The sequence below is a fragment of the Phalaenopsis equestris genome, unplaced genomic scaffold (assembly GCF_001263595.1).
Source record: "Phalaenopsis equestris unplaced genomic scaffold, ASM126359v1 Scaffold000012, whole genome shotgun sequence".
Taxonomy (NCBI): domain Eukaryota; kingdom Viridiplantae; phylum Streptophyta; class Magnoliopsida; order Asparagales; family Orchidaceae; genus Phalaenopsis; species Phalaenopsis equestris.
Genome location: NW_018164454.1, coordinates 282312 through 298989, shown reverse-complemented (window position 1 = coordinate 298989; position 16678 = coordinate 282312). Strand labels below are relative to the sequence as shown.

At 32.1% G+C, this 16678-nt stretch overlaps 1 protein-coding gene across 1 annotated transcript in view; it reads right to left on the bottom strand.

Moving 5' to 3' along the window:
- The window catches only part of LOC110018343 (hexokinase-3-like), a 28716-nt gene that overhangs the window by 2835 nt on the left and 9203 nt on the right, over window positions 1-16678 (bottom strand). Inside the window, exons 5-7 of the mRNA XM_020715628.1 lie at window positions 6683-6838; window positions 6210-6308; window positions 6010-6137 (exon numbers count right to left, since the gene is read on the bottom strand). Of these exons, the coding sequence (XP_020571287.1) occupies window positions 6010-6137; window positions 6210-6308; window positions 6683-6838 (383 nt within the window). The remainder of the gene's footprint in view (window positions 1-6009; window positions 6138-6209; window positions 6309-6682; window positions 6839-16678) is intronic.

Here is a 16678-nt window from a genome sequence, read left to right as displayed (position 1 = left end):
CTCTTTCCCAAAAAGACTAATTTGGCAATGCAATTATTAGTTTAATGAGACAATAGAATGTTAATTGCCTTATGATTTAGACAAATTGGTTTTGTGGCTAAAATATCAATATTCATGAAGGATTGGTACCTAAAAAAAATCAAAATTAAAACAAAGAAATTCATCTATCGTACTTTACTTCAACAATAATAGATGGTAAACATGATAAACTTTAATAGTTAGAGATGGTAACAGTCGATGAGAAGCAACAAAGGAACACATTGGTGGTAGTGAAGAGGTGCATGTAAAAGAGGGGACAAACTGGTTTGTAAAATCAAGTGGCATTATCAAGTAGGTTTTTCCCATCAATAAGAATTTCTTTTTTATGGGAAAAATAGCTTAAACGGGAGGGCACTAGTTGAACGGTGGCCTTTTTGTGCTAGCAATATTGCACATCCACATGAATTAAACCATGGGCAAGAATGCTTTATAGGCTTGGCTTTAGGTAGACTTCAATAATCGAAGGGCGTCATTTAGATTAGCAGGGATTTCTGTCTTATTTGATTCAAGATATTGCGTTGGTTAATTTAAAGGGTACTGGGATCATTAAAGATTATTTAGTCACTTTTTTATTTTTAGAACAATGTGATCTCAAAAAGGATATCTTCTATGATTTACTTTGATTAGCAATATTTGATACACCATGAAAGTTTCTTTTTGAGATATTTCACTGCATAGCAAGTGAACTCGAATGCTGAATGAACAACTTAATACTCATCATATCAGGCTTATTAAACAAATTTTAAAGCTTGAGATATCATAGGCATACTCATCTATGGTTTAGCCAAAAGCTCACTAAAAGTTTGATAACACACTCATTTAATAATGACTTGATTGCTTTTTGTTAATTTATTCATCCTAACATAGATTATTCTTTAATTGTATACACTTCAAAAATTATTCATATTACTAGAAATACAAATAAGATGAGAATAAAATATTGCTAAATTGAGAGATTAAAAAATGTAATTATAAGCTTTATTAAAATTTAATAATAAAAAGATTAACAAATATTAGATGGACAGCTAAAAATTTTAATTTTATTTTATATGAATTTATAATGAACATACTAAGGAAGTAGCTAGATGAAAGGATAAAAGTCTAATTTTATTATTCATAAAATAAGATAGATACTGCCCAGTAAATTATTTGTTAATTTTAATTAAAAACTTATTAATGCATTCATTATTAGTAATAAAACTTTATTTAATTATTTTTGTCCTACATAAAATTAGTTAGGAACTATTAAAGCTCAATTATGGCTCAAACTTAGCAAGAAAATCAAAACTTTTTTTTGAAAGTCTTGTTATATTCAAGCCTGGCACAAGCCCAATAAAAGATATAAATATATGAGCTTAAACAACATAGTATTTGTTCCGATTCGAGTCATTTAGCCCTTTTGCATAGTTTGTCCCTTGTTACAATAAAGTCAGAGAAATGTAATTCATATCTATCAACACAACTTCTCAAAATAGTTGGGAACATGATAATGTTAGTCTAAGATTAGGTAAATAATCCCTTAATGTAGGATATAAACTTTTCTAAGATCAATTCAAAGAAAGTTTTGACATTATCAATTTTTATAACATAAGATTTGGATTAAAAATTTATGTGAACCAAGGAGTTTAAATGTTTAAAAATTTGTATCACTTTGGATTATTCTTTGACAAAAAAAAAAAAAAAAAAAAAAAAAAAGAAGTCCAAGTGAAGTATTTGGGATTGTTGGTGAAGGAAACAAACCACATTGTTTTAGAGATTTTTTTGAAGTTAGATGGTCCCACAAATCACCATAGACAAAAGAGGTTAAGGACATTTCTAGTGTCAATTGGGATGGGAATTATGTTTGCTTAGCTAGATGATAAAAGTCACATTAAATTAAATTTCTTGTTGGCGAATAGATAATTTTTTAAGGTAAATAAAGTTTGGATGTCTAATGTGAGTGCCAAAGCCACATGCCACTATCAATACTCAGTATAGTTGGAATTTGCAGATGAAGTTTTGATGCATATACAACCCATTATTTCAGTTCATACTTTGAAGGATTATATATTTTAAAAAATAGAGGTGAATTCTTGTGTATTTCACTAAGAATCTTACACCTTTATTTATACAAAATAATTCTATGATATACTAGTTAATTCCTCCATTGGAAGAAACTAATTATAGTGACTTCTAGAGAATTGTTATCCAAATAAAATATAAGAACTATCAACAAAAGTTTTATAGATGTTCCTATGAGAATGATGAATAATAATAACTACGTCTTGAAATCCATAAACTAATCCTATGGACTGGGAATCCAGAACATAAATCTAACCGCCAGGCAGTCATCCCACCAAAATTATCAAACATGCACCAAAACATATCTCAAATGAAATCAAACCAGATCCTATTAAGGAAATTGTGATATATGAAATTATCAACTTTCCTTCAAACCTTGAACTAGACCTAAACTATCCTATAAAGAAAAATATATTCTCATATAATTTATCTGTGCATTACAATATGTTTGATTTTGAGCCTGAGCTCAAACATGAGTGCGAATATATGGAATCATTTCAAAATCAATCCAACTCTGGCTTCTGGGTCTCATGCCATCACTTAAAAATACATCAAATTTTGTTGTGCTACGCAATTATCATTAACATGAGTTATAAATTGATAAAGGTAAAGAAATTAACATAGAAAATAAAGTATGATTTTATCATGATTGCTCATTATTCTGCATGGGTGACAATGAAGGACATTGCATCCATATTTTAAAAGCTATCATATATGCTACTTGCACTCCACCTACTTGAACTTCTCTACTAGAGTCTCTAAGCCTTAAATGTAATATTAGAAAACCAAGAACTCACATTTATGTACTTATTTTACACATTGACAGAGTATTACTCATACCTTTTATATTGAAAATCCATTACCAGGTCGAATGATTTTAGCTTCAACTATTTTGCATTGATGCTTATCCATGAGGACTTTCTAAGTTTCCAAGAGAACCACAACCATCGATACTTTACATCACTACTTCTGGATAAATTCATTTATGTTCCTTCAAAATCACATTGACCTTTAGTTTGTCAGTATCATTTATCATTCAAGGATCCAAAACGAATAGGGCGTGTTATTTACATTGGGTTGTATTGATATCACTCCTTTGAGAAGAGAAATAGTGACAGAGAATTGATGAGGGCATAAATTATTTTAGTTATGTCATGCCTTCTAAATTTTAACTTGGGCTATAAGACCTATAGCATCACAAACATTATTTAGGGGGGTAAAAAAACTAAAGGCTTCTTGATGTAGAGTGAACTAAAGGAATAACGAAAAAACTAAATGAAATTTCATGTGGGTGCTTTTACAGTCTTTGGACGACAGAATGATATAAACACAAGAGATGGCCTTGGAATGTCTAGTATTATCATGTAATGTGACATCTAGGTTAAGACTTGTGAAATCAGGTGTAATCTTGCTATAGAAATACTTAAAACATACCATAAACTAAGCTACTAATTAGAATACATAAAATTCAACATTCATTAAAACCATGAAATTGGGAAAATCATGTTCTAATTTAACCATATAAGAGTATTATTAAATAAAAACAGCCTTATCTAGCTGATCAAATAAAGTAAAAACACTAGAGTAAGAATTTCAATATGTTTTTAGATTTAAGAGCATTTATTATTAGATCAAAATCGTTTTGGAGGAAGAAAACACCACCACCAACAACAACAAAGCCTTAATCCCACTACGTGGGGTCGGCTACAAGAATCCTTTTTCTCCATTGCGTCCTATTTAGGCTACGTTTGGGGGGGGGGTACGGCACCACGTTTTTTTTTTCGGTTTGGGGCGGCGTTGCTGCAGCAACTTCGCGTGATTTGGTGCAAAAGCCGAAAGCCGGGTATATGCCGCGGCGCAACTTCCTCGACGCTATTTTTACCCCCGTGCCCCTTCATCCGTTCCATCCTTCGTCATGGACCTAATTCCCTTTGCCGATCCATCCAAAAAATGGCGATTATCCACTTGAAAACCCTTATCAACCTCCACCCAAATTAGCGGAGGAACTAGTTGCTAAGGCGATCACCGATGAAGGTTGAATATCTCCGGCCGCCTCCGTCGAGAACGGCTCTTACGGCTAAAGATTGAGGAAGACACTGGCAATGAGGTGGCCGAGAAGAAAACTGCTCCTTCAAGCGTGGTCAAGGAGAAGAAGTCCAAGCGGCAGTGGATATGTATATTTTACTTGTTGGAAATCTGTGATTCAGGATCAGACTCTTATTTCAGAGCTAAATGAAATATTGGCTCATGGTGTTGTTGACCAAGATGGGCAGTGGAATAAGAAGCTCACACAACAGCCTCTTACGCTGTTTGAATTCCTTCCCCAAGCAATCCAGGAAAGCTTCTTTTGGAAAGAGATCCTTGGAAAGAGATCCTTATGGCAATGTTCAGGTACTTGGAGCATCACTACCTCTGCCATTTGACGTTTAATGAAAATTTTCTTCATCTTCTTTGTATCTTCAGGACTACAATAGAAGCCTTAGGAGCTTTGTGGTAAACACGATTTGGGCTGCATTTAAGCGAGATTTGATCTGCATCATGCCAATTAGCCAAAATTGATGCTTTTATATTGTTGTTTGGTCCTTCTACAATTGGAACAATGCCTGTGATATATTCTTTTAATTAGCTTTCTTTTGAAGGTTGGTTTGGATTAGATGAAATTCAAGGATCTTAAGTGATATACTGTCAATATTTGGAGTAGCTTTAATTTTTTAGTTGACCTTTGATTTGTTTGATGATATTTAAGGTTTTTTTGTTCAAAGCATGTGGTAATTTTAAAAACTTTTTTTATGTTTCATCTCCATATTAAATTTATTTATTAACACGATGTGATGATGTGGGTATACTGCAACAAGATAAAGTTGAATAATATCTGTAATTCTGGACTATTTTTTTACTTTTTTTATACTAACTGTGACGTGAGATGAATATTTGTAATTCTTGACTGTTTTTATTTGAACTTTTTCCTTAAAAGTATCAAACTTATCTGGGATTGGCTAAAAATTGTAGAAATTTATTTTTTGCATGTTTAACTTGTAAAGTAAATTTCGGCTTCTGATATATCATATATAAGATTGCTATTGTTCTGTTTCAAACAGTTTAACTAAACAAGAACAAAATGATTATTTTTTCAGAAACAGTTGCAACAAACAATCAACCAGCTTTCCCGCAGCAGCTTCCCCACAAAAACTTCCTAGGGCAGCGCAACTGTAGCTGAAAAGCTGGAAATCTCCAGCTGTGCCAAACAGACCCTTAGTGTCATACTTTCATTTAGTTCTAATAAATTGGAAGAAGAAAACAGCAATAGAATAAAAGAAAGGAGAAAGAAGGAAATGAGAAATAATAGTGAGCAGGATGGCAACCATAAAGTTCACGAGCCACTAGGTCAATCTTCCACAATTAAAATATTGAGAATAATGAACCAAAAAACAGGTAAGAAAAAAAAACCATTGGTTCAAAAATAATAATTGCTACAACTAACTACTAAAAACATTTTATTTTCAAAATAAAGTACACAAAAAAATGTAAACCTAAATGAGTAAGACTGCAACCTTCCAGCCTTCAACAAGATTCCTACTCATACATGCTCCACAAGTATGTACATATTATAATCCTCCTTAGATCAAGTTATTATTTTTTTTTAATTTTTAAAATAGAGCATAAAATTAGCCAGAATAAGAACGGTAAACAAAGTGTAATTTTACACGCCCAAGCATTCTTTTCCAATCAAATGCAGGAGATTGAGAGAACAAGAAAATAAGAAATTCCATCCAACTACTGTCTACTTAAAAGGTAGCACATATAGCCTTTAAATTCAACTAGGAACTGAATTTTATAAAGCAACTCTGAACTCAAAAAGAAGGGAACGAGGAAAAGAGAAAAAAAAAATGCAGGATTGCATTTATGTACCTTAGAATGAAAGGCACAGCCAAATAGCGAGCAGCATCTCCAAAAATATCTGACTCCTGCGACATCCTATGGAGCACCCTTCTTACAATGTCTCCCAAATACATTCCTGAAATCATTTTCTCGAAGCCCTATAAAAAAGAAGAAATGCATCCGTAATGTATCTCTTCAATTAAATTACAAGCAGCTCATAAAATGCTTGCCTGGTCATTTTGATTAGGGCTCTCATCGTCAAGAGCAATATCATAAGGAGTTCTCGGCAGATGAGATGACCAAAAACTTCCCCATTCCATGTTAACAACCTAATCATGACAAAGGGAAAGTATAGCATTAATGAAAACTCCCAATTCAGGACACGAACAGCCAAAAATATAAATTTGTATAATGTGCATATATACCACTCAATTCCTATCTATTTACATATCTAACAAATAAAGTCTATTTTTTTAGATTTATACCATATAAATCTTTCATATCACATAAATAATACCATCATTTTAGATTTTAAAAGTGAAATACACCTGTTCATGCCTAGGTAAGGTGGTATGTATGTAAAAATTGAAGTTTAGGTGTTACATATGTAAATACATAAGAATTGAGTGTTTTTTATGTAAATCTTCCAACAAATTTTGATGAACCATAATGCATATACTTGGAAGAAAAGCACTAAACATACCATGCCACCAGAGTTGGTAAGGAGGCCTTGAGATTTAATAATTGCCTCCGTACGTTCCACATAGCAGGCATTGGTTCCTGTTCCAATAACTACCGCTGCAACCGTATCTTCATCATAATAATGACCTAGAGCTAATGAACCCACAGTATCATTAACCTGTTTAAACAGAGAACAAAGTAAACACTATTCAAAGACGACTTATTGACAAACCAAGTCCAGAAATTTAACATAAACCAAATCTATACAACAAGAACAATAACAACAACAAGCCTTTATTCCCTAAGTGAGTTCGGCTACGCGAATCCTTTTTCTTTATTGTGCCCTATTTTCATTTATTTCTAATAAATTAAGATCAAATTTTATACACGTCCAAGTCTTTTTAGTTCTACCTCTACCTTTCTTAACTATTTTATACACGTCCAAGTCTTTTTAGGTCTACCTCTACCTTTCTTAACATAAGTCAAATCTAAAACAACTAATCTCCTAATAGGGTCATCAGATGGCTGGCATTTAATGTGAACAAACCATATTAGATGACCTCTCTAATCTTATTGCCGCTGGAGTTACACCAACCCCTTCACTGATATATTTTTTTCACATTTTGTCTCTCAGTGTAAAACCTCTCATCCACCTATGCATTCTCATCTCAGTCACACTTAACTTAGTTTTATGCTTTTCTTTTATAGGACAACATTCTGTGCCATAAACCATTGCAAGTCTCACCTCCATGTCAGAAAATTTTCTTTCAAGTCAAAGTGGTACTTCTCTATCATACAATAGCCCCAATGCATTCATCCACCTCAACAAGCCAAGTTGAAATCTACTAACATGCCCATCTATATCACTATCACTTTGAAAAACAGACCGAAGATATCTAAAACATTCACTCATTTTAATGATTTGATCATCCATTATTACAACTCTGTCACTGGATCTACTACTACTAAAATTACATTCCATGTATTCAATTATAGATATACTCAAAATAAGACCTTTAAACTCTAAAGTTGACCTCCATAATTCAAGTTTTTCCTAAACTCTTTCTTTGGTCTTATCCACAAGAAGGATATCATCAACAAAAAAATTTACACCAAAGTACATCATCCTATAAATGTCTAGTAAGAGCATCCATAACTAAAGCAAAAAAATATAGGCTTAAAGCTAATCCCTGATGTAATCCAACTAAAATAGGAAAATAGTTGATAAATCGTCCTATTCGAACACAAGTAACAACACAACTATAATATACATATCTTTAATGACTTGAATCATAACAAAACCTTTCTTTTCTAGAACTCTTCAAAGAACTTTTCTTAGAACTTTATCATAAGCTTTTGCTAAATCAACAACAATCATATACAAATCCTCCTTACTCTCTTTGTACTTCTCGATCAAACATCCCAATAAATGTATAGCTTCCATACTTGACTTGCCCAGTATAAATCCAAATTGATTTTGAAATCTTTGTATCAAGTGTTAATCTTATGCTTAATTATACTCTCCAATAATTTTAACGTATGACACACCAACTTAATTCCTCTATAATTTGCACACTCTACTGCATCCACTTTATTCTTAAAAATAGGGACCAACGTACTCCTCTACTACTTATTTTATATCTCCTAAATATTTCCACACTTCTATTGGAATACTATCATGTTCAAATTATTTTTCACCTTTCATTTTCATTAAATCCTCATTAACTTCTTTTCTGCTAATGCGATTATTAAAATAAAACAATTATTATTATTAACTATATTAAAATCACTAAAGTTAATCATATTTTCAAAATTTTCATAAAAAAAATGTATCAAATATCTCATCCACCTACGTTGAATATCCACATACAAGTAAAAAACTTTTTGATTTTCATCTTTAAAACATTATACTTAAATTAAATTTTTACTTTTCTTATTTATTTGTTCGGCTACTTTATTCATATATTATTCACCCTCTTTAATATCTAATATATTATAAACATTACTAAAAATAAAATTATTAGCATCATAAATTATTCTCTTAGACGCCCTATGACCACCTTATGTTTTCTCCAATTATCTAAGTTTTTATAGTTAACCAAATTTTATAACAAATTCCTTATAATTTATCTTTTTCTGTACATTATTATTCAACCAACAACTATTTTTATTTACAAAAATTTTTTCTTTCCAAATACATCATTTACTACTTTTTCAATAGTGTTTGTTATTTTATCCTACATAACATTAATTTTTTCATGAACACCCCAAACTTTAAAGTTTAGTCATAAAAATAATTTTATTTGTTTTTAAACACCCCTATGTAATTCTATGATAATATTCATTTTCTTTTTATCTTCCAACCATTCATCTTAAAAACTAAAGCTAATTAATCGATGTTGAGTAATTAAATTTTCACTTGAAATGACCTTATAATCTTTATAATCTAGACGATACCCTTTTTTCACAAGTAATAATATGCTCTTCTTTTTTTTAAAATAAAGTATTAGCAATAATATAATTATAAGCTAAAAAAATTTAATATGACTCGACCTTCTTTATTAATCACTCCAAAATAGTTGTCACCATGAATATTACTAAAATCTTCTACCACTCTATCAACATATCCATTTAAATCTCCCCCATTAAAAAATTATTTTTCAAGTGATATCATTTATACTTGAGGAGCATAAACACTTAAAATATTAATCATCTTAGTATCAATACAATCTTGAGGGCATTAATTCTATTTCCAATTAAATTAATTTTAAAAATAATATCTTTCAAACTCTTATTTATAATTACACCTATACCATTTCTAGTACGACTCCTTCATGAATACCAAAATTTAAATCCTAAGCTATCAATTTTCTTAGTATTTTCTCCAATCCATTTAATTTCTTAAATGTATAAGATATTATCTTTCTATGAACCATAATATCCACTAATTCTATTAAATTATTCATGAGTACCTATATTCCAAGTTTTAATCCTAATATTAGCATCAAGAACTAACTTTTTTGCTTGCATCTATAAATAATATGGAACTCTTGCTTATTTAACACTACGCTCGAGTCTCGGTGTAGCAGCCCTTACATTTTTTCACTGTATTTAAGTCATATAGCCCGTCACTTCTAGGAGAGGTCACAATGATTTAAAGGATTCATATCATAATTTTTCGACAAAATTTTATATTGGCCGTCGAGTACCTGACACAATCCTCACTTTTCGCATCCAGGACTTAAGACAAAGCAATGATAGTATACGTAAACCAAATTTTTGAATTAAAAAATAGAAAAAAAAAACATGTTTAAGAAACGCTTAACAAATATATGTTTACTTATATATAATATAACAGAAATAGATACAAAAAAAGCCTATACAAAGACATGCATGTATTATCTCATGAACATTAATGCAACCACTTGATCAAATTTTGAGAGAAGGATCCAAGGACTGTCAATGAACATCGGATGCTAGATAACAAGGGTTGCAATGGCTTGATTCCAACAGATAATTGGGGTTCAACAAAAGAAGTGAAACTTGAAGGTGGTTTTGGGTTTTCAATAAAAATTTAATGGAGTCAAGGTTTCCTAGATTTGAGGAAAACTTAATACTCATGGTTCTTGAGTAGTAAACTCAGTGCTGTAGACATTTTTTGGGGATTGCTTCCAGCAATTTCTAGAAAAATAATGAGAGAGAGAGAGAGAGTGAGAGAAACCTAGAAAGAGAGATCACAAAAATAGTTTAGAAGAATGAGGCTTTTTTAATTCTTTTAGGACGTAAGGTACTGTGTTGTCTGTGGATTCATAATATTAAAGAAATAATGAATGGAATGGAAGTTCCCTCCTCCCCAAAACCTCGATTCTTAGCCTTTAGTACGAGATTGAATAAAGGGGGAGAGAACGAGAGATAGTCAAATAGAGATAGATGGATACAAAAATCCCCCGATATGGAGAGAAAAAAGAAAAAAATAAAATATAGACTCTATGACAAAAGTCCTATCCATGATGTCCTCGTGAGAAGATGGCGACGTGATTGTCAGGCGGCTCTTTAATAGACACAGACACATGTTTATCCTTGAGTGAGGTTCTTCCTGTTGACGGTTTGGGAATTTGGAGTAGCAATCATGGAGGTCTTGACAGATCACTTCGGTAAGCGAGCTCAACAGATTACTTTGACAAGTGAGCTCAATAGATCACTTTAGCAAGCGAGCTCGACAGATCATCTCGGCAAGCGAGCTTGGCAGATCACTTCGTCAAGCGAGCTCGGCTAGTGAGGTGACCAAGTCCTTTTGTAAAAGTGAAGATTGGGCCCTGTAGGCCAATGAAAACTGCTAACGTATGTTTTGGACCCCTGGGAGCCATTTATGAGTTTACAAGGTTAATTTAAAATGCTTGCAGATTCAAAAAAAAAAAAGAAAAAAGAAAAGAAACCTAGAACTTTACAGTACTAAAGGACAATATCCATAAACGAATCGACTCAAATCGAATATTATGGTGTTCAAGCTCATTTGCTTGTTTTAATGAGCTTGATTTGAGCATAACATGACCCAAGTTTCAAGTTTGAGTTTGAGTCATAACTAAGCTTTGATCGTGCCTGAAAATATAAACAAAGAAAGAAAAATATATTCTTCATACTCTGATGCTTTACAAGATACATCTACATATAGGAATACCACCTTATAAATAAAGAAAATTACCTAATTGCATATATCTTAAATAAGGAAATTACCTAATTGCTTAAAACTATTTTCTATTATATTACATAGCTAATTATGCAAGATTTGTACAGCTACACACGGATCTATAAAAGGAAAAAACATTAATGTTGTAAATCAAATTGAATTTTCGACACTCCCCCTTAAGTTGGCATGAAAATATCCTTTAGAGTCAACTTGCACACTAAACTGTCGAGCTGTCTCTTGTGAAGACCTTTCGTTAGAAAAACTTCTACTTTGGTTGTGGAAATGAACGTACACCATGCAGATATCTCTTTTGTCAATTTTTTCTTTGATGAAGTGCTTGTCTATCTTTATGTCTTTTGTTCGATCATGAAGGCCGGGATTGTGGGCGATTGCAGACTTATTATCACAGTATACCTTCATTGGTGGTGGACTATGAATTTTTAGCTACTTAAGAATTCTCCTAATCCATAGAACTTTACATATCCCGTGAGCCACAGATCTGATTTTAGCTTCAGCACTGCTTTTTGCCACGACACCTTGCTTATTACTCCTCCAGGTTACTAAGTTTCCTCCTCGAAACGTACAATACCCAGAGGTTGACCTTCTATCTGTAATACTCCCAGCCCAATCCGCGTATATAAATGCTTCTATCTGTAAGTGCTCATTTTTCTTGAACAGTAGTCATTTTCCAAGGTTCCTTTCAGATACCTAAAAACCCGATACACAACATCCAAGTGACGAGCATTTGGAGAGTGCATAAACTGACTTACCATACTAACAAAGAAAGCTATATCAGGACGAGTGTGTGAAAAGTAGATTAGTCTTTCCACCAGTCTTTGATATTGTTCTTTATTAACACCATCTATTTCATTCTATTTCATTCTATTTCATTTGTCACTTGTAACTTGTAACTTTTTATTTGGTTTAATCGGGATTTCAGTTGCTTTGCACCCAAACATTCCGATTTCACTGAGCAAGTCGAGTACATACTTCCGTTGATTAATAAAAACCACCTCCTTTGATCTGGCATTCAATATCGAGAAAGTACTTTACCGGTCTTAGATTTTTAATCTCGAATCTTGTGGTCAATCTTTCTTTCAATGTCTCAATTTCCCAAGCATCATAGCATCATCTCTTGGAAGTATAATATCGACATAAACAATAAGTATAAAAAGTTTACCAGTTTTTGAATGTTTATAAAATATAGTATGATCAACTTGACTCTGAGTATATCTATACTTTTAATCACCTTTCCGAACTTCTCAAACCAAGCGTGAGGAGATTGTTGGAGCCCATACAAGGATTTCTTCAATCTGCACTCCTCAGCGCGAGGAGATTGTTAGAGCCCATACAAGGATTTCTTCAATCTGCACTCCTCGTCTTCTCCAAACTTCTTCTCAAATCCTGGTGGAAGATCCATGAATGATTCCTGTATTGTTTTGGGTTCAGACAGGTGAGAAACTTTTTACAAAAAAAACTTGATGTTTGTGTGAAATTGTTTGTAGGACAGACATTTTGTAATGGGATGTTTGGTGGTACAAGAACGTGCTCCTTTTCTAAAGGCTATAGAAAGATCCAGATTCATAACTTCTAAATCTTGAGCTTTTGTTGATAAAAAACAAGGTCAGGATTGGAAATTACCTGTGTTTCTTGAGGACCATCATTCAGTTCTTCAGATTGGGAGGGAATTAAATATTCAATTTGAACATTTTCCTTTTATCGAGTCTTTTCTTAGAATAAACTAGAAGTTATGTTATCTTATTCTGCAGTATTTTTTCCTGTGTTAGACAAGATAATTTTTGGTGCCTTTTGACTAGGATTCTCTGGTTTTTATTACTTTCAACAACTATTTCTGATTCATTTTTATTAAGAACTTCAGGTGTGTTTGGTGTCAGAACAATTCTTGGTAGTGGATCAGAAATGTGCCAAAAATCATCTTCTCCATCTGTATTATACTCCCCTGAAGTTAATTTTTGTGAAAGAAAGGAATTTTTTTTCATGAAGATCAGATCGAATATCACATCCATACTAATGTAAGTTTTTTTGTGGAAGGATTAAAACATTTGTAACCTCTTTTGTTTGAAGCATATCCGAGAAAAATGCAATTTTCAGATTTTGGATCCAATTTTGATCGAAATTTATTTGGAATATGAACAAAACATGTGCATCTAAAGATTTTTAAAGGAATATTTGAAGACATTCGTAGAATTGAAAAACTGTTTGTCAGTTTGTTTAGAGGAGTTGTATATTATAAGACTCGAGTGAGCATTCGATTTATTAAATATGATGCTGTTAAAATGACCCTCCCATAAATATTTAGGAACGTTCATTGAAAACATCATAGCCCAAGCAAACTCAAGTAAATGTCTATTTTTTCTTTCAGCAATTTCATTTTGTTGTGGAGTGTCACGACATTTGAATTGATGAATTATGCCTTTGTTTATTAAAAACTCCCCTAAACATTCATTAAAGTATTCAATTTCATTGTTTGTTCTAAGGATGCATATTTTTGTTTCAAATTGAGTTTCAATCATGTTGTAAAAATCTTGAAAGAGTTTTTCAACTTCTAATTTCTTGCTTATAATATAAAGCCAACATAATCTGGTGTGATTTTTTGATTTTTGAAGGTCCCAAAACATCACTATGGATCATGAAAAAAGGCTTTGAAAGATAGTATGGTTTCGGAGCAAAATTTATGCGATGACTTTTTACCAAATAACACATTTCACATTGAAGTAAGATACAATTAACAACATATGAGGAAATAGATGTCATAGATAAGATAAACTTGGGTGGCCTAGTCTAAGATGTCATTCTATTATTTTTTCTAATGTAGGGTTTGAATTCATACTGTTGTAAACTTGAACCTTTTTATTACTAGGAATAGTGTTCGCAAAGTAGTAAAATCCTCCTATCTGTTTAGCTCTCCCAATCATCATTCCCAACTTCTGGTCTTGAAAGACACAAGAAGATTCACAAAAAATTACACGACAGTTAGAATCTTTTAAAAGTTTGCAGACGGATACAAGGTTACATTTGAGTTTTGGAACATGAAGTACATATTTAAGACCTATACTCTTGGACAGATTAATATTTCCTTTTCCAGCAATAGAAGAGAAACTACCGTCCGCAATACAAACATTTTCATGTCCAGAACATGGGTTATATGAATAAAATAAATGGTGTAAATTTGTCATATAATTATAAGCTCCAAAACCAATAATCCAAGGGTTCAATTATCTACTTGCATGTACCAAGGAACAATTTGGAGTACCAGTAACGGAATCGGGGTTTCGCAGATTCAGGAGTTGATCGATTTGCTCCTTGCTAAATGGGTTGATCTGTTCAGTAGCAGTGTTTGCGGTAGGTGGCTGGCGCTTGTTCCGTGGCTTCCAATCTACACGTTTCCTGTGTAGATACCAACAGATTTCTCTAGTGTGTCGTGACTTATTGCAATGATCACACCACACCTAAGGTTTCTCCTCATTCTTTTGTGACTGTGGAGCATTTTGCTTGCAGGTATGAACTTCACAATTGAATGTCTAGATCTTAGGCATGCTGGTAGGAGTGAATTTCCTGTAGAGCATTACTCCTCTTCGAGTTTCTTCGCGGCGGACTTCCGAGAAAGCCTCATGGATTGAAGGCAGGGGGCTTCTCCCAATAATTCTACCCCTTATCTCGTCAAAATCCTCATTAAGAACAACAACAAATTTCGAAATTCTATTTGCATCAACAATGATTTTATACCTACTAGCATCATCATGACATTTCCACTCTTGATCATTAAATAAGTCTAAGTTTTGTCATATTCCCTTCAAAAAATTAAAATATTTTGTGACAAAATCATTACCTTGACGAATATCACCAAGTTTCAGGGAAAGTATATAAACATGTGATTGGTTACCCATATCATAATACATTTGGGCCAAATTCTCCCAGAGTTCTTTGACAGTAGAGTAACACATGTAGTTTGAGCCTATCTCCTTTTCCATAGAGTTCATCAACCAGGTCATATCATGGAGAGTTTTGCATCCCAGGTTGCGTGGGATGGATATGTAGTGGCTGGCTCACGGACTTCCCCTATTATGTAGCCTATCTTCCCTCTTCCTCTAAAGTACAGCCTCATCGATTGTGACCAGCATAGAAAATTGTCACCATTGAGTCAGATTGTGGTGATATGAACTGGATGATTTTCGGCGGTTCTAGAGGAGAGTGGTGTGGAAGTAGACGACAGGGTGGAGGGCTGAGTGCAGGTAGCAGAATCATTTCTATTTTCAGACATGATAGAAGAAAGAGAAGCATTTTTTCACAACTGGAAAAGGAGAAGGCTAGGGTTTTCCGGGAATTTCATTCTTGCTCTGATACCATGAAAATATAAACAAAGAGGAAAATACTTTCTTCATATTTTGATGTTTTAGAAGGCACATCTACTTATAGGAATACCACCTCCTAAATAAGGAAATTGCCTAATTACTTATATCTTAAATAAGAAAATTACCTAATTGCTTGCAACTATTTCCTGTTATATTACATAGCTAATTATGCAAAGATTTGTACAGCTACACGCTAATCTATAAAAGGAAAAAAACATTAATGTTGTAAATCAACATTAATGTTGTAAATCAAATTTAGATTTTCAAGAGTGTCTGATAATTATATATAGAATAAGAATAATTTAAATAAACTTTTACTACTAACAATAAATATATTCATTATTTTTTATCAAAATTAGCACAATTCACTAAGCAATATTTATAATATTTTATGAATAATAAAATTAGAGTTTTATCCATCCATCTTGCTACTTGTATATCACATTCATTACAAGACGTTTACTTTAAATATAATTAAGTTATGAAGTTGTCCTTCCAATATTTGTTAATATTTTTATTATTAATAGTTAATAAATTTTATATTAAAAAGTTATCAAGCTAGCCCTTCTTTAATATTTCCATCATATTTATAAATCTAATAATATAAATAATTATTAAAATGAATAAAGTATAGAAAAGAAAAGTATGATAAAATAAAAAATTATCAAAAAAACAATTAAAATATCATTAAATGAGAATTTTATCAAACTTTTAATAAGCTATTAGTAAAATATTAAATGAGTATAGACACGAATATAAATTAACAACCGAATCAATGTTCAAATCTTTTTATTCATTTGCAAGCTCTAAAACTTTAATTAATAAGCCTTACATGAATGAACATTGAGTTGCTCATTGAGTATAATAGTTCTCTTACAACCATACCATAAAATTAAATATCTCGAAAATAAACCTTCTTGGAAGATCAAATCTTGCTAATTAAATCATATGATTGAAG